At 47.2% G+C, this 17,756-nt stretch overlaps 1 protein-coding gene across 1 annotated transcript; it reads right to left on the bottom strand.

The window, feature by feature from the left end:
* Nucleotides 1-3,045: 3,045 nt before the first annotated feature.
* Nucleotides 3,046-16,263, bottom strand: CD2 (CD2 molecule). The gene is made up of 5 exons (XM_009481640.2): nucleotides 16,180-16,263; nucleotides 12,798-13,091; nucleotides 9,504-9,746; nucleotides 5,876-5,995; nucleotides 3,046-3,827 (listed from the first exon to the last, which is right to left on the bottom strand). The coding sequence occupies exons 1-5, from the start codon at nucleotides 16,238-16,240 to the stop codon at nucleotides 3,619-3,621; spliced, it is 927 nt and encodes a 308-aa protein (XP_009479915.1). The 5' UTR covers nucleotides 16,241-16,263; the 3' UTR covers nucleotides 3,046-3,618.
* Between the last annotated feature and the right edge of the window lie 1,493 nt (nucleotides 16,264-17,756).

Raw genomic sequence — 17,756 nt, 5'->3', positions numbered from 1 at the left:
TGCAGCACATCACCAAGCAAAAAGGATCCCTGCTAACACCTGAGCAGCATAAGGTGGGTCTCCCAAACTGGGGAGGACAAGCCAGCATCCTTACAGAGCACAGCTCAGCATGTCAGCCCTCTCGTCTCACCCCCCTTAAGAAAAATGGGGAAAAAACGCTTCACCTTGTGTGACTCACTGGTAGATGTGTCTACGAAAGAAGAACCAAGAAAGGTTGCAGCAAGTATAACCGGAGCCGAGCACTTCCTGTTATTTCTTAGTTCTCGCTGTCAGCTCATTTTCCAGAACTGAAACATCCTCTGCAGCATAAAAACCTGAGATTTGAATGCTCCATGACACACATTCAGAAAAATTGATGACTTTTCAAGTAGGCACCAAGTAGAACTCAGGACCATACAAGTATTGTCCATTGCAGTGCATCAGAACAAACATGACATCACAAAAACAATGGTGACTATCAAAAAAAAAAGGCATCAATCAAAAATAAGTATTGCCCTGATGAGACTCTGTGCTCGTAGTATTTTCTTGTCTGCCTGACAGAGGACTGTGTTTTGGTGTAAATCCACCCTCCAGGGCTAAATTCTGTTCTTTTTACTTAGCTTTGAGCCTCTTAGCACCTAAGAGAGAAACATTTAGCTGGAAAGTAACAGAGCAAGAGTCTAGTAACCCAGAGGAGACCTTGGTGAGTTGCACAGATGCTGAGAGTGCTTCTCTCAGCCCGTGGTTACAGCAGCCAGGTGGAGGGCAGTATTAAAATACGCAGCTCCAAACTTTACTCATGTCCACTGTCGTGGCCTCTGGCCTGCCCTGTACTTGGGGTGCCCGCTGGCAGCCCCGCTCCCCAGGAAGGGGAACCAAGAGCAGCTTTTGGGTGTGCTCAGCCCTCACATGCCTTAAGCTGAGACAACAGAGGTTTCCACAGTTCACAGGGTGGTCTCAAGCTCGGTCTTGAGGACAGGTTTGTGACTGACAGTAGAAAAGCTTCTTGCCTCCCATTCCTATCCTGGGCACGACTTAGCGTCATGCTGTAGTTCCTTGCCAGAAGAGCAAGCACACCTCTGTGCTGGGCCAGAGTCACCCCGGCACCAGCTCACGCATGCACCGGTGCCCCCCTGCAAGGTCCTGTGGCAAGTGTCACCCCACCAGCACCAGCCCCAGGCAGAAGAGGGCCCAGGGCAGCAGCTGGCGGGAAGCCTGGGAGGGTGTCTCAGAGGTATGACGAAGCTCACCAAGCCTCAGCCGTGGGGAAGGAACATCTCCAAAGCATTCCTGCAGCTCTGTTAAGCCCAGTATCATACAATTATACAATTCCCTGCAAACTCCAGTTCATCAGCCTGCAGGCAGTTGGCCCTGGTGGCTGCTGCGAAGGGCAAGGGGCCCCTCACAGGTACAGAAACTCTGCGAGGGTCTGGATCACATTAATACATACTGCTCATTAATAACAAACTGACAAAGAGAGCAAAGGCAGCCTTTCCCAGCTACAGCTGAATCACTAATGGGTGTCAGTCAGTGGCGGGGGTGGGGGGCCCAGGAGGGTCCCAGTAACCCTCCCTCTCTCCCAGGAAGGACCAGTGCTCCCATAACTACAGAGGAGTCCCCGCTTGGCTGCCTGCTCTGCAGAGGGCACCGATAAAGCTCCGGCCATGCAGGACAGGCAGAGCGTGCTGCCACAGCAGGCAGGCGAGCACGGTGGCTGTGCTCACCCACAGCAATCCAAGCCCACCAGCTGCCAGCACTCAGGTGGCAGCTGGTACCTCCTGGGGATCCGTGTGAAACCTCCTACGTCTGTGTTTCCGTGGCTCAGGGACCAAAACGTTTTTCTTGTCTCCTTTGTACCAAAGTGAGATCCAGATACTGAAGTGCCAGCACAGGTGTGAACTAAGATCCTCTCCACCCACTCTCATCTTTATTCATTCACTACAGGCATATAGGCTATGTTACAAAATAAACCGTGCAATGTCTACCAAATGCAACTTTAAATAGTGAAAGCCATAAAACAAGCTGCAGAAAGCTAAGGTGAGAGTAAGTGACGCTCCCAGGGCTGCGTCCACCGTCGGAGTTCAAGCGAAGTGATTGAGCTCTGGAGGAGGCAGAGACCTCCTTCTCCCTGACAAGTTATTTCCCTGCCCTTGTACCAGAAAATAAAAATTGCCACATTTCTGAGAAGAAACAAAGAATGGCCGTTTTAATTCCCCTGGCATGCGTAGGATAGTCAAGCCTGAAAGAAGTACTACATGTTCTTCTGCCTAATGAAACAACATGCTAGCTGGACGTCTCGTGCTCTGTGGCTCTCGCAGTTCTCTCCTCCTCCACCTGCGCTGCCTCTTACACCGGATGCGCCAGTGTACCCATTCAGACATTGCTCTGAAAAGGTCTGTCCTCTCTCAGCTTCTCAGCTGTCCCATAGAGGCAGTTAGGAACATTTCCAAGGACCAGAGGAGCGAGCAGTGTTTGTCCAGCACATGGAGGGTGATGCAGGTGCAGTTATGCAGTCCAACCTCTCCCTTTGGGAGGGAGATCTCAGCAGTTCTCTATCATTACCTGGTTACACATGAGGTGCTTACCAGCAAAATCAAGGGACACGGTTCCTCACCATCAGCAGGAGGCCCTACGATGAAAAGCCATGACAATTCAGACAATGCCTTTAGTAATCAGACTGCTTGGCAGTTCGTAACACTTGTTTCATGAGCCAACGGATACCAGACCTCTTCTATGACAAAAAATTGTCTGGATAGCCAAACAGACCTATGCTGAGAATAAAGTTTCATTTTATTTACCAGCAAGGAGTCTCAGAAAACTGAGCTGAAACAGTCCTGGGAGAGGCCCTCAGCAGGACAAGGATGCCTCACAGATGGTTGCCTCATCTGCCTTTTGAAATCCCCAGTGCTGGAGATCCTCTCCCAGCAATCTATTTCAGTGCTTTGTTTGAAAAAAGAAAAAAAAAAAAAAAAAAAAAAGAACCCACACTCACCCCCACCCCCACCCAAAAAAGAGAAAGTGAAAAGTTTGCTCCTTTCTCACTTGTGTTTTTCCTACACACTTGCTTCAAGGCTCTCACTCTCCTTTCAGTATTTCCTTCTTGCTATTAGATGACACCAATTCTTTCAACTTCAGACAAGCATTTAATTACATACAAATATTTTTTGATCGAGGAGGTCATGCATTTGATGCTGAAGCCAGAGGGCTGTCCTAATGTGTGGCAGGAGAAAGGAAAGAGATGTGACAAAACCCCATAAGATCCTTAGGCCCATGTTGTCTCACTAGAGCTTTTAGCTTCTTCCTGATATAATCCATCCAAAAAGCACGAAACAACAAGGTGCGGCAAAAACAAGTGAACCACAGAAAGACACAGGTTTCAAGGCTCAATGCTCCATACCCTAACATGGAGACACTTGAAGAAAAATGGCCACAGGGATGAATGCCCATCACCTTGAATCTCCTCCACTGGGTCTCTTCATCTCCATTTGATGCTCTCTCTAATTTTCTGCAATGAAAGCTGCCGTTTCATAGCTGAGCGTTAGGCAAGGCTGGGCGGGAGGGGTTCCTGACTACGGGGAAACTTTCTTTTCCCAGTGAATGATGGAGCACAGCGACCACTGTCCCTCCCAGGGCAGACGTTCAAGGTCTTTCTCTCTGGTGTTTTGGAGTCTGCTGCTGAGTGCGGGGCCTGGGCCGCGGGGGCAATGCTTGTTGTTGCACGTTGGGCTGCGGCAGCGGCCGCTGCTGCACGCGCAGCTGCTTCGGGGTAGGCTTGCACGGTGACTGAGGGAGCTCCCGCACCACCATTTCACTGTCCACCTGGCAAACATGCGTCATTCGCTCCTCCTCTGCAATGACAGAAGGACCCAGCAATCAGGCACGTACTCAAGTCTAAGCAGAAGTTGAACAGCCAGGGAAAAATGCTTGGCCCAAGCAAGAAAAAGCCAAACATCGGTCTTACCTGGAAGGCCACTGTCACTCTCATGTGTTCCTGCTACTCCAGTGGAACAACCAAAATCACCTCCGCCTGCGCACCCCGGGCAAACTCAAAAGCTTTTTGGCTGCCTGGCGGAGGTCAAGGTACCTGGGGACATTTGGAGCAGCTCTGCCCTCTCTGTGTTGGGGGAACTGAGTTTGCCAGGGAGGCTCCAGTGGTCACCGATGGACACCCCCAGCCTGAGCTGCTCTGTCCTCTTTTGGAAACGGGCCGCTGAAGGGAAAGTAAGATGTACCCCAGGAAGCAACAGCAAAGCACTCTGCCCTGCCACTGTCCATGCTGGGATTTCCAGGCACCTGGAAGCCAGAAGTCCATTTTGCCAGCGTTACTTTCCCCACACACAGAAGTACATTCATGCCAGCTGACTTTTGATCACTGACTCATCATTTCTGAAATGTCGGTCAGCTTACCTTAGGGATTGAGGGATTTACCTCTTGGGACACTGAAATGGCCTTAAGCACACACCAAACTGTTTCAAAGGGGCTAGTCACCCTCTTACATTAGTTCTCATTTTCCCAGACACCTCTTTTTCTTAATTCTTGCTGAATCCTGACCCAAGAATTGAGGATATGCTATCACTGCACAGCTGAGGGAGTAATGTATCCCACTCAAACAAGAACAGCCATAATGTAAAATAACACTCAGATGGCTACGCTCACACCAGCATTGTGTTCATGAGCTATGGCAAGCCTTCTGAGATGACATCCCGTGGTTGCACTCTGGTGAGCCTTCCCAGAGAACAGGGAAAGAGTTTGCTTATTCGTCATGGTCGTAACTTTGGGGGCAGCAGGAGGGCCATGGCGAGTTACCCACGCTCAGGTGTGGTGAGATTGCACTCCCCTCGGCCATGGGACCCGTCATGCTCACCCTTGTTGTCAGCTTGACCACTGGCACCTTTGAGGTATCAGCTGAGGTTTCCTTCAGGCATTGCCCTCTTTATCTTCACAGACTGTTGTGGCATACAAAGGAGCTTTTACCCCCATTTTCTAACCCGAGAACTGACTCACACAGAGACTAGCTGTTATTCGAGACCACACAGGAAGCCTGCTAGGGTGGGGGCAGGACTCATAAACAAGCCTTTAACACCGAGGTGCTCCCCTGGCTGCAAGTCGGCCTCCCTGCCAGGGCAACGTCCCTCCCGCTTTAGCCTCCCCTTCCAGGTGGGCCAGACAACTCTTCTGGAGTGGCAGCTCGGTATCCTCTGTCCACCCAAACTAGCAGCAATGCCCAGGTTGTAATTCAAGGCAACCTCTCCGCTAAGACTGAGAGCCCACTCTCAGAGAAGACTCTAGCAGAGTATTTCCTATGGTCTTAAAGAGGCATGAATTTTGGACAACAGGTGAAATCTCTGCCCACTCTGAAAACCTCAACTCTTTACAGTGCCCCAAGTTAGACCTCCGGTATTGACAGGCCTCCAAGGACATTGTTTTATAGAGAGGACAAGTCCTATGAGATGCCTGAGGAAACTCACAGAAAAGTTGAGTCCTTCTTGCCCCTTCTCACTATCTATAATGTTTCCAAATGTGACTAATGATTTCAAGGATCTTAATTTTACACCATATAAATTTAATGAAAAAAATCTGCTGACGAGGTATCTCATTGTATGTTTTAGCCCCACAGATGCTCATGACTGGTGGCCTTGGCCGAGCTTTAGAGGAGCAACTCTTCCCCCACGAACAAACAAAAGGGCTTGAGAACAAGAAGTCTTCTGTTCAAAGAATATATCAGAAACTGAGACTGGCAATGCCAGCCAATCTGCCGAGATTCACCATATGCCAAAACCAGGTTCCTGCTCATGCCAAGGCAGAGAGCATGCTCCTGCCCACAGGGGTACTGTCAGCAGGAAGCTCTAAGATTTCAGGTGGCTGGATAACAACATAAAGCCCCTTAAACACTTACCACGATGTGCAAGCCTTTCTGCTTTCTTCTTCCTGATGCAATAAATAAGCAAAATCATGAAGATGACAAAGAAGATTGCGCCTCCTGCTATGCTTAAGATGAGATAAAGGTCCAGCTCGCCTAGTTAAGGGAATGAAAGAAGATGTTAGAGGGAAAGAAATAACTTGCACAACGTCTACCTAGAATTCTGTATCTTCTTCCATTGGCTGTAAAGGCAGCCCCAGTGAGAGAGCTCATCCTTTGCCTTTTCTCTGTACACAGCAGAAAGTTGCTGGTCCTCATTGTAGAGAATTTTGATTGCTCCCTGATGGATTCCAGTTCTGCAGAAAATTGAAACCAAAGCATTCATGTGTGCCAGCTTGTCTTATTTAAATTACTACAAATTCCCTGTTCCTGTTAGCAATGGACCCTTTTAAGGACAATGAGCATCCAGGCAGTGCTCAGCATCTAACAAAAATAAACTTTTTAAGTACTTCCTACTGAGCTGGAAACACTGAGACTAGGTTGCTTCATGGTATTTTGGTACTTCAATTTCTGGCTGCATGCAAATTAAAAAAAAAATAGCAAAGAGGAAAAATACCCCAGAGTCTCAAATGGAGAGTTCGGTTTGTGCAGTAAGCAAAAATTTGTATGCGTGTTCCTTATTTTGGCCAGATGAGGTTTGCTGGACACTAGCCTTCCTTCACCACCTCCTGCTTGGGCTGTCCTCCTGGCATTCAGTGTACACTCTTGAGGAAGCACAGGCACCATGGAGCTGAACGCTCCACATGCACCTTCCTTGGCATCTTGGGGGACAAAGCTCCAAAGGGGATGATGCCGCTGGTACCACCCTTAACATTCACCGGGCATGCACATGGAGGGCAAAGAGTGATGACACCAAAGCCAAGATGCCTACAGTATAAAGGTCATCATCAGCCTGGGCTGCCTCAGTGGAAAAAAAGACGAGTATTCTCAGTGATGTGGTTCTTCTCACCTGTTTTAGCTGCCAGTGTTACACCGAGGTGTATTTTGCCCTTTCTGTGCCTGTTTCTCCCAGCGGACTATAAGGTGAGCCGAGGCAGATTCACGCATAGTTATGCTTATATGAAAAGTTATCTGAGCTGAAGCCCATCTGAAGCATGTCTTGCCTGCTAAAGGTCAAAATTCAAGGTGATAGGCCTCGAATGCAGGACCAGATGTTCATGGAGAACAGCAGGGTTGGAAGGAGGTTTGACTGCAAGCTGAGGGATTTTTAATCTACTATGGAGCTGTCAGAGTCCTGCCACCACACAGAAAGGTTTGAGGGGTTTTTAGTTTGAGTAGGAAGGGTAGTGCTACATGGTTTTAGTGGGGTTTTTTGGTGCCTGCGAAATGCTATATTTGTACCTTAAAGATCAGTGTGGCAAACCTTTTAGTTCTCTGTTAATGATTTGAGAAAAAACAAGCTCTCCCACCCAACTCACCCTGTGAAAGAAGAGCATTTCTCAAAGGTGAGAAGTGAAATCAAAGTATCTTGCTGATGGCTAATGTCTGCCTATACTAGCAATGCAGGCAGGCCCATGCTTGCCTGGCTTGTGCCCTGGGATGGCCAGCTTCAGCCAGCGTTTCCTCATTAAGACAACACGTTTGAGCTAGTTTGCCCTGCCTTAAACAGACCTAATCCAGCAGCATGCTTTCACACCTGGCTCCAAAGTCCATGCCACATCCCACTCCTCCGCACCCCAGCCCTTTCCCAATATTAGCACCAACGGGACTGTGCAGCCCATCAGGTCAGGCAGCTCATGCAGCAGCAAACAACCCTTTTTTGGCTATTTTAGGCATCAGGGGGATCCTTCAGGAAGCAAGGGCTGCACAGGAGAGCAGAGGCCACCCAGTTGCTCAGCTCTTTGCCTTTCAGTCAGCCTCAGCAGACCTTGGATCACTTCAGTAAGGCCTCTATACTTTAAGGCTTGCTCCCTCCCTTCTCACACCATGAGCTGGCCTTCAGACTTGGGCTTTCCCTAAATTCACTATGGCAGAAATAGCTGGAAATTGGAAATACTGAGCCAGCTCTCATGAGCCCCCCACTCTCCACTAGCTCTAGCAGGAATCTAGAGAAAGAGAGTGCTTTAAGCAAAGTGCTCACAGTTAGGTGGGATGAACCCAAGCCCAGCAAATTCAAGGACTTTTCCCCAGCACTGCACTGGAAATCTGGGTTTTGAACTGAACACCACATCCAGTGTCATACCAGTATGATCTGTCCCTTGGTTTTGCCTTAACTTTCAAATGGGGGGAGGGGGCGATGACTTCTTTTGCCTATCTAATAATTTTCAGCATGACTCTGCCCATTTAAAATGCAATTCCTTCAGTTCTTTTGCTCCATCTGTGGTTTAGAAAGATGACGCTTCAAGTGAGTAAGAAAATCTATGGTACATTTGAGCCATGTTCATCTGAGCCATGCAACCCCAAAAGCTTAGCTAAATTCTCCACAACCTCCCTCCTGATTTCTAGGTGAAGCTGGAGAGTCCAAGCAGCTTATTTCACCCCTTGTGAGAGCACCCATTCACATCCACAAGTAGCGGGCAACCACCACCTTCATAGGTATGATAATGGAGAGGAGAAAGATAATGTGCAACTCATTTCCCCACCATGAGGATATAAATCAAGAGCAAATCCCCTGAAATCAATGCCATGACTTCACATACATAGGAAAAGATCCCAAGCCGTATTTTCCAAAAATAAGCTGTTAATTTATGTCGTGGTAGCTTGGGTAGTTTTATACTATCTTACTGAGGTTAACTCTGGCTTTGGACTGGTTGACTGAAGTCAACCTTTGAGAAGTACCGTTAGTTTTAAAGGAATAAAGGATGATAAAAATGAGGGGGAAAGTGCTTTCTGCCTTTTTCAGACTGCTGGGTGTGATTAAAACACTTTCAGGCCCACCTCCCCACTTTCTCCTTTCTTCATTGCTCTACCAGTAGTGATGGTCAACACTACTTGAGTCTGTCAGGATGCTGACACCAAAAAGTCTGTCAGGTTACCTCCGGCAACTTTTGGAAGAAGAGTCAGCAGTGATGGAGGGGAGGGAGAAAATGATGGGATGAGCAAGAACCTCTCTCCCATTCATTCACCCCACAGCCAGCCTGATCTCACTGTCAGGCTGCAGTTTCCCCCAGGAAACTGCACCTCCAATGGAAGATGCATTGCAGTGCACCCTGGGGGCCTCTCTGCCACCCACAAGGCTCTTGACTCCAGAAGAAACTCTCCACTTCTTCCAGCGACCCCCAGGCCCCACCGACCATGGGGGAAAACACTGCTGGCTGCAGGAGAAGAGGAGGAGTGTGGCCCACCTCACATCCCACTGCCCCTGGCTTGGCCCCCCTATGTTAGAGCAGGGGTGCCATAAGGGTAGCAGTGGGGAAGCAGCAGCAGGGTGGGGAGGGTGGAGATGCAACAAGGCTGGGGAATGCCAAGCAGAAAGCATGATTCACATCCTGGCTACCACAGCAGCATCAGCGCCCAATAACTGCGGTAGCGTTAGACTCACAATACTGGATACCAGGAACCATCAATGCTCCTGGTACCTGGAGCAGACCTACAGATATGTGCAACTGCATCAGGCTTTGTGGGTCTGCGCTAGCAGATTCTGGCAAAAAATAGATTTTTTTACCTGAGCACTTAATTACTTTTTCAGCCTTTTTTTCGCTGACTTTGTTCTTAACAGAACATCTGAACGTCCCAGAATACCGCGTGTGCAACTCCACCTTTGTTCCATTCTTTTGGATTCTTTTGCTTTTATCTTTAATCAGTTCCATTGTAAATGTTTCATCTTTAGTCTTCTGCTTCACTTCACACTTGACAGATAGATTTTTATTCACACATTCAGCACTGAGGGTTGGCTGAGGGACAGGCTCTGAAAAAGAAGAGAAGGGACAGGTATGTCCAAGAAGGTTTCTCCTTTTGAAAACCTCCATTATTAAGCAGCAGAGAGAATTAGCCCCCAATAAGCCGTAAGGGAGTAACATCAGCTAATGAGACCAGAGAAGAATGAAGAGCAAATTAGACCTCTACTACAGAAGTAACATGGCAATAATAAAGAAAATGCAGTATCTTAGCCTACCTATTTGGCCTTGCAAAGCAGAGCTGCACCACCATGGCTGGACTACTTTCAGGCTCAGCCTGGCTCACAGCCAACCAGCTAGGCAGGCGAGGGGAGGAAGTTATGTGTTCTGGGGAGGCGGCGGATGGGAGAGACTGGGAGCCACAGCCCTCTCCAACTCCAGCCCCAATGTTTTGGTGCAAACGAAGTCGGCTCTGATCTGCTTGTGCTCATTAGGAGGCATTTCCTCTAAGGCAGGACAAACAGCTACTTATGATGCCTCATGTATTACCAACAGCACTCAGCTAGCATGACAGCCACAACATGAAAACCCATCAAAACAGCACAGAAAACAGAAACCAGACAGCTCTTAGATCTCAATAAGGTTATGACAGAAAGAACTGACTTCTGTCTCTTCTTATGTCCTGCAAACAGCTAGCTACATTTCTGTTCCAGATTCTCTATCACGGTGGCACTGGAAGAGCCAGAAAAGCCTGTGGGGCTTTCCTCAACTAGGGGCAACGGGCAGGGACATCAGATGAAAAGCCAATAATTTCTACCTTTTAGACCAGGTAAACAAAAACATGCCAGAGTCACCTCTAGTTAGAGGCAGTGTAAGTTATAGGGAACATATGTTTTAAAGCCAACAAGGGTTGCTTGTAGCAAATGCAGTCTAGGTAGTTGTCGTGGTTTAGCCCCAGCCAGCAACTAAGCACCACGCAGCCACTCACTCACTCCCCCTGCCCCGGTGGGATGGGGGAGAGAATTGGAGGAGTAAGAGTGAGAAACACTCCTGGGTTGAGATAAGAACACTTTAATAATTGAAATAAGGTAAAATAGTAATGATAATAGTAGCAATATAATAATGATAATAATAATATACAAAGCAAGTGATGCACAATGCAATTGCTCACCACCCGCCGACCGATACCCAGACAGTTCCCGAGCAGCGATCGCTGCTCCCCAGCCAACCCCCCCCCAGTTTATATACTGAGCATGACGTCATATGGTATGGAATAGCCCTTTGGTCAGTTTGGATCAACTATTCTGGCTGTGCCCCCTCCCAGTTTCTTGTGTACCTGGCAGAGCATGGGAAGCTGAAAAGTCCTTGCCTAGCATAAGCAGTACTTAGCAACAACTAAAACATCAGTGTGTTATCAACATTCTTCTCATACTAAATCCAAAACACAGCACTATGCCAGCTGCTAGGAAGAAAATTAACCTTATCCCAGCTGAAACCAGGACAGTAGTCTAGGTTCACGCTGTGACATCTGCAACCACCCTTTCCTCGTTAAGCCCACTCCTCTTCTGCAAGCTGTAACCTATCATTCAGGGGAATACCCCAGTGTGAAACACTGGAGTCCAGGTCCTGGTGATGGAGCTGTGTGATGATATCATCTAAACTATTTTTTTTTTTTGGAACAACTGTTTGTCCAACCCTAGTAACAAAGTATGATCTGGCTGACAAATGACTCTAGCACCTGACAGTTACTAAAGGACTTTATTTCCAACACTGCTATCAGAGGTAAGGCAACCTCTCTGCTGCACAGTAGGTGAAATGATGCAGCACATAGCTAGGTTACAACCTTAACCTCAAATTGAACCCAGGACACCCCAATCACAGCTCAGTGTCTTAAAGCATAAGTAAGTGGCGTCAGGCCCTGATGACTTCCTGAATCTGTAGACAGTTTGCAATAATAATTCCCAAAGTAGCGAGAAACCCTCACTTCTCAGCAGTCTGTTAGCCACAGGGCCTCCCACTGCGCAGAAACCATTCCAGCTGTCTTTGCTGCTGCTGCTGCTGCCTCATCAAGGCATCATTTCTGTAGTGCCAGCCAGTGCCCACAGACTCAAGAGGCTGGCAGAGGTGTGCTTGCTGGCTGAGGAAGGACACAGCAAAATCATCTTGCTGGGAAAAAAAACACGCTGCCCGACAGCTTAACGATCTGGAGAGGTGGCAGCAGCCATAGAGGAGCAGAAGAGCCACCCCCTTCTTCCGTACTCATCCCAAAAGCTTTGGGCTCTACCACTCTGATCTCTCGGGACAAGGTACAGCACAGGAATGGACGCTGACTTCATGCTTTGAACCCATGCAGCTGAAATCCCCAGGCATGTGCTTAAGTATGCTTTGGACAGCACAATCTTCATATTTGTTGTGTTATGCTATGCAAGGGTAGAGTGCAGGAGTCCTCTTCCCCTGCCAATTCAACTCCTGTTGTGGTATATCTCAGGGGAGTTGATAGCTGGCTATGTTTTATGTTAGAGCAAAAATGGAGTGGGATCGCATTGCCTAAATACAGGCATTTAGTGCCACATGGGCTCCTGAGCTCTCCTCAGGAGGCTGGCAGATGCAACACAAGGTGCTCACTTGCTGGAACAGTAGCTAGAGACCAAAAGTCATAACTCAGTGCCTATAAAATACCACCAGAAGTGCCAGAAGCACACAGTGCCACAGCCACAGGTGTACCTCGCATAGGTTGCTGTGCTCCCACAGGAGGTTTCTGGAAGCAGGGTGCTGCTGGGAGCACAGCCCTGCTCGCACGCTGCTGCCTTACAGCCATCCGCACTCATCCTGCTGCCAACACAGATGTGCTCATGGCCACTTGCTTGGGCACACGTAGAAACCTGGTGGCTGACAGAGAAGGAAGCCAGAGAAAAGCAGAGGACCAGAGGGCATAAACAGGAGTGAGAAAAGGGAGAAGAGCAGCAGACTGCTGTCAGTGGTGGGCAGAAAGAGGTAAATCTCACAGAAGTCCCCCCAAAACAGAAAGGGTGTCAATGAGTAGGAAAGGCTGCAGGAGAGAGCAGGAATACCAAGTCTGAATCAGCTATGCTGGGAATGGTATGGGAAAAGCAAAAACTCACCCTGAACGATGAACATTGTCTCTTCTTCTGCCTTCAATTTTCCATCCGGCTGATAAACAGTCACCCTGTACCTTCCACTGTCCTCTTTCACCACCCGCTGTATTTGCAGAGTCCCATTTAGGAATACCTTACACCTGCACTGGTCCTTGTTCACGTAGTACTTAACTTGCTTATCTTTTATCTGAAGCAACCTTTGTCTGTCTCTCAACCATGTTACATGAGATAAGTTCCCAGAAGCGTCAGGGATGTTGAGAAGAGCCGACTCATTCACCGCCATGTAAATGGTGACGGAGCCTGTGAAGGAAAGGACAACCAGCTTGTCAGCATGTCTCCAGCAGCCCTTGCTGCCATGCTTGGCAGCCACAATGGTGACCCAAAAGGTTGTCACTTGCTACTCCCTCTGAGTTGCTTCTCTTCGTTATTGATGCCATTTTCTTCCCCTGCTCCAAAGCACCTCTTGATCGTTCATTAGATGAATGCTGGCACCCAGTTTAATTCTGGGAGGCGAGGAAGCTAAGAGTCTGGCTTTCAAAACCTGACTTTATACTCTGGCTGAACTTATTTGGAGTGATTTTGGATGCCAAGATTCATGGCTGCTTGTGAACTTAACCCTGAACTTAACCCTTCCTGAAAAGAAGGCCACTGCAGCGTGTTTTGCACATGGCGCAGGCTGGTACTCAGAGCGCCCATCACTGCAAACATCACTGCAGACAGCAAGAACACAAACTAGTAGTGGCCCTGGACAGTAGGACGGGTTCAGCAATAACAGTGATGGCAATAACAGTAATAGTGTCCCATGTCAAGCAGCGAGTGAGCGTGAGGCACTGAACTGGAGGCAGACCCAGTGCTGCCAGCTTGCAGTGCCCCCTCCTCACCCATCCCGGGCACCCCGCCCTGCCAGAATATACGCTCTTGATTTTTCGAGCAGAGAATCACGGTAGGGCAAGTAAAGTGGGGAGAAACAAACGGCTAACCACATCCTGTGAACTGATGGGCACTGGAGACATTAGGAGATAAGCAAAGGCCAAAAAAATCTTTTCTCTTGGCAGGACTCCTTTGATGACAGGTCCCCTCTCCAGAACACATAAGGGTAGGTGCTTCCCAAAGGTGCTACCAGGACTGGGCAGCGCTTAGCATGTGGCTGCTGAAGGAGATATTCAGGAAAGCCAAGGCTGCTAAACGTCAATCACGTTACTACCAGTGGAGATGATGTAGTCTTTGGGCTGTGCCCGGGTGGCTGCCCTCTCTCTCCTCTCCAGGCCACTTCACAGCCTTTGCAAGGCCCATCTCTGGTGAACCAGGACTTCAGAGTGCAAAGTTTGTCAGGAGGTCACTTCAAGTAAGGCATTGTCTCCACCTCCGTGGCATGTTGAAAATTTACAGTTGGAGGTAGAAAAGTGCTCGCAAGTGTCAGGTGGGATAAGCTCACTGATAGTCAAACGGGCACTCAGAGCCACAGCTTATTTAATTTCTCATTTTCTTACGTTCATTCCTCTTCAATTTACAGGATAAAGCCGATCGGCAGGAGGGGTTTTCTCTTCATGTCACCAGGTAGAGCTGATTCTGCTCTTACGTGGTGATCTTAGAGGTCCTTTCCGACCTTAATGATTCTATTCTAGTTTTACTTTCATTAAAAAATAATTCAGCCACCAAGCCAGGAAACATGAAATTAATTATTACTCTACCCTTAATTGGTTTAGTGGTGAACTTGGCAGTGTTAGGTTAATGGTTGGACTTGATGATCTTAAATGTCTTTTCCAACCTAAACAATTCTATATTTTAAGCACTTTTTCCCCACAGAGAGAAAAACTATGTTTATGCCTATTTCTATTACAGTCCTTCATTTCTGGTATCTGGGACAATGATAAACTATATCACAGAGGGGAAACTGAAATCCAGGTGCTATTTCATGAAACTAACAATATTAGAGATAATCAAAGAACTAAAATAGTGTGCCTCTACAACAAGAAAATGAATACTGAAGGGCTTCCGGCAATTCACCCCCAGTCTAAGGAGAGGCTGCTATTTCACTATTGCATTTCTTACAAGGTGTTTGACATATCTAATGAAATATTCTGAAATCAAGCTATCAACCAAATGGTCTTGGAAGCAGCTATCCTCCACACAGATGACACTACAGATTATGCCCAAATATTTGAATTCTGATACTTGGTTTTGCTCAGTCATGCACAGGTATTTAGAGCTAGTAATAGGACTTCTTTGCACTACAGATACTGTCATTTACTTTTTCTCTCTGGAAGAAAAAAAAAATAATCTAAGTTTTCAAGGATAATTCAATGGCATCTCTATGGACAGACCACCTAGACACATCTCTGGATGATTATCTGATCTCCATAGCCTTGCTAATGGAAAGCAGAGTATCCCACACATATGATACTAAAAATCTGTTTAGCTAATGAAACAGTATTTCTGCTAATGCCCACTGAAATGTGCTCCAAGGGGCAGAAAGCTCTGAACTGGCAGTATAGAGCTCACCTGCAGTCACAAGAAAGAGTTAAAAGGAAAATCCTATAGTAACTTTAGAGAAGTAAGAAAGTCTTTGAAACATGTTTTCCATTCAAGGGAATAATCTTCATTTCTGCAGGGGAAGATGTTTTATATACCATGTTAAAAAAAAAAACCCAAACCCTTATTTATCTATTAATTTTGTTCTGGAAGAAAAGCAAAGCATTAAACAGCCATACATACAATCTGTAGTGGAATGAACAGAGAAAAAAAAAAAATCTATGCATGACTGTATTGTCTCCATCTCTTATAACCTTCTCTAATCTATGAGTTAAGACCTTAATTAAGTTTTTAGATTAATATTTTTTAAAAATAGTGAGAGCAATAATACGCAAAGTATAAAAGATGTTTGTATTTGCTTGCTGTTTTCACATCCTAGACTTCTTCAGCTCCACTGAAGACACTGAGATACATCACTCTTTCTGTTAATATTTATGGAAGAATATAATTTGCACTTTCAAAAGATTTGCTCATCTTTGATAAGAAAAGGAAATTACATGTGATAATGCACCATGAACTGGATATCTAATGTAGTACAAGCTACCTCGAGGGTAGAGAGAAAACAGCATGCTTGACATTTCTCATTATACATGTGTCAAATTAAGGCTCATTAACTCAAAACCAAAACTGTTTACAGCTTATTATTATAACTGGAATAGGAAATTCAGGTCCTGCCCTCCCCCTGGCTAAAAATTAAATCAAATAATAATAGCAATAACCCAAAGGTCTTCACTCACTGGGAAAGTGGAACTAGTTTCTTATCAGTAACATCCCACCAAGTTGTAAATGGTTTAAAATGCAGTTTTAACAATGCTAACCCGAAAGAGAAGAAAAAAAAACAATAAGAAAAACTCACATTTTACACTGGGAAATAAAAGCAGCAAGCACTTGACTAGGAAAATCCTCCTAAAGTTCATTTTCAGGGTCAAAAAAATCTAGTGTCGCCTTGTCCAATGATAGCTCCTGGCAGGTGAAAGATTTTCTGCTGTGAGCAAGCAGTCATGGGATGTGTCAGGCACAGCCCTTGCGCCCTCCCCTCCTCCTCCCAGCTCTCACCCTAGCATTTCTTGTTTCAAGTATAGGCACAAAAACCACAGGCAGAAATAATCGCTCAACAGGATGTTTTATCAGGATGGGAACAAGGTGCAGTGACAAGTAAGACAAACACCAAAATGCAGGAATGCCCCTGAGGTCTGTCTACACAGCTGGAGGGTCAGCCGGGGCTCTGGTCCTCTTCTACGTTCACCTGAAGAGTTCGATCAACTCCAGCATCTGCATGCCACCATCCTAGTGGGACGGATGATTTTTGGAGTGGAGGGTGATGGGAATCCTTCTGCTCCCCCATAGCCAGAGCAGCAGCGAGGGGACAGCAAGCCCAGGACGCCCAGCGGGGAGCAGGTAGCCAATGGCTGTTGGACAGTGTGTTGAAAGGAGACACACTTCCCCTGGAAACCATTAAGATCAGCTTCGCACCAACGTCTGAACTATGAGGGGCTGGCCTGTGCCACGCGAAGGTGTCCTGCAGGCACGGCCAGCCGTTTGAGCAAGCTGCGAAAGAGGGATGGGCATGGAAAGGGATGAAAACACTGCCTTGGGTCTAGGCAGAAACCAGCCCTGAAGCTGGTTGGTGTGGGAAAGATGGTGAGGAAAGAAGCTGGGAGGAGGCATGGGAGTTAGGTCCAAGAACACATGAGAAGCTAATAAAAATCTTTATTCCCGATTCTGATACGAAACAGATGGGGTGGTGAGGATTTTGAATCATATCATCCCCAGCACAATCCCTCTGCTACAGTGGCCACTGAAATCTTCCAGCTTTTTACCGCAGACACAGACCAAGAAAGAAGACAGAAGAGAAGCTGTGACACTGGAGATGTACAATATTAGATAAATCTTTCTCGTTCATTCATGTCATTCTTGTTCCTTGAAGTTACAGGAAGGTCTTGTAAGACACCTCCTTTTCTCCGGCTTCGTCATCTTTTAACTGGTACTAATGCTGGCAAAAACTACCCTTTTTTTGTGCAAAAGGAGAAGTTACCCAAGGTAAAATGCACTAAGGTCACAGTATTGCTGCCTCTGCACGTTGTGGAAAAACCTAGCTTTTCTTCCTTCTTATTGTTTCCTTACAAAGAATGAACAAGGGAGGCATACGCAAAAGGAGAGAGGAAGCAACAGCAGCAAGATGACATTTCTGTGCCTGATCTCTACCCTCTGTAGAGAAAAAACAAGCCAAGGGCAAGGGCTGCCGTGCCCAGGCATCTCCCCAGCCCAGCAGACTATGCCAGCAGAGCTGGCCTGGCGGGGGGGCTGTGGGGACCTCTCTCCTCAGCCACGCTGGCAGGGACATGCAAGGTCTGAATGCTTGGACACATCTGCTTCCAGCCCAAGCACCTACAGGCCTTCAGGCAAAGGCAGCAACCCCAATCTCTTCTGCTT

Source organism: Pelecanus crispus, chromosome 1 (genome assembly GCF_030463565.1).
Source record: "Pelecanus crispus isolate bPelCri1 chromosome 1, bPelCri1.pri, whole genome shotgun sequence".
In the NCBI taxonomy this organism is placed as follows: Eukaryota; Metazoa; Chordata; class Aves; order Pelecaniformes; family Pelecanidae; genus Pelecanus; species Pelecanus crispus.
The sequence above is the reverse complement of the archived record's forward strand: the minus strand, read 5'-3'. Positions and strand labels throughout refer to the sequence as shown.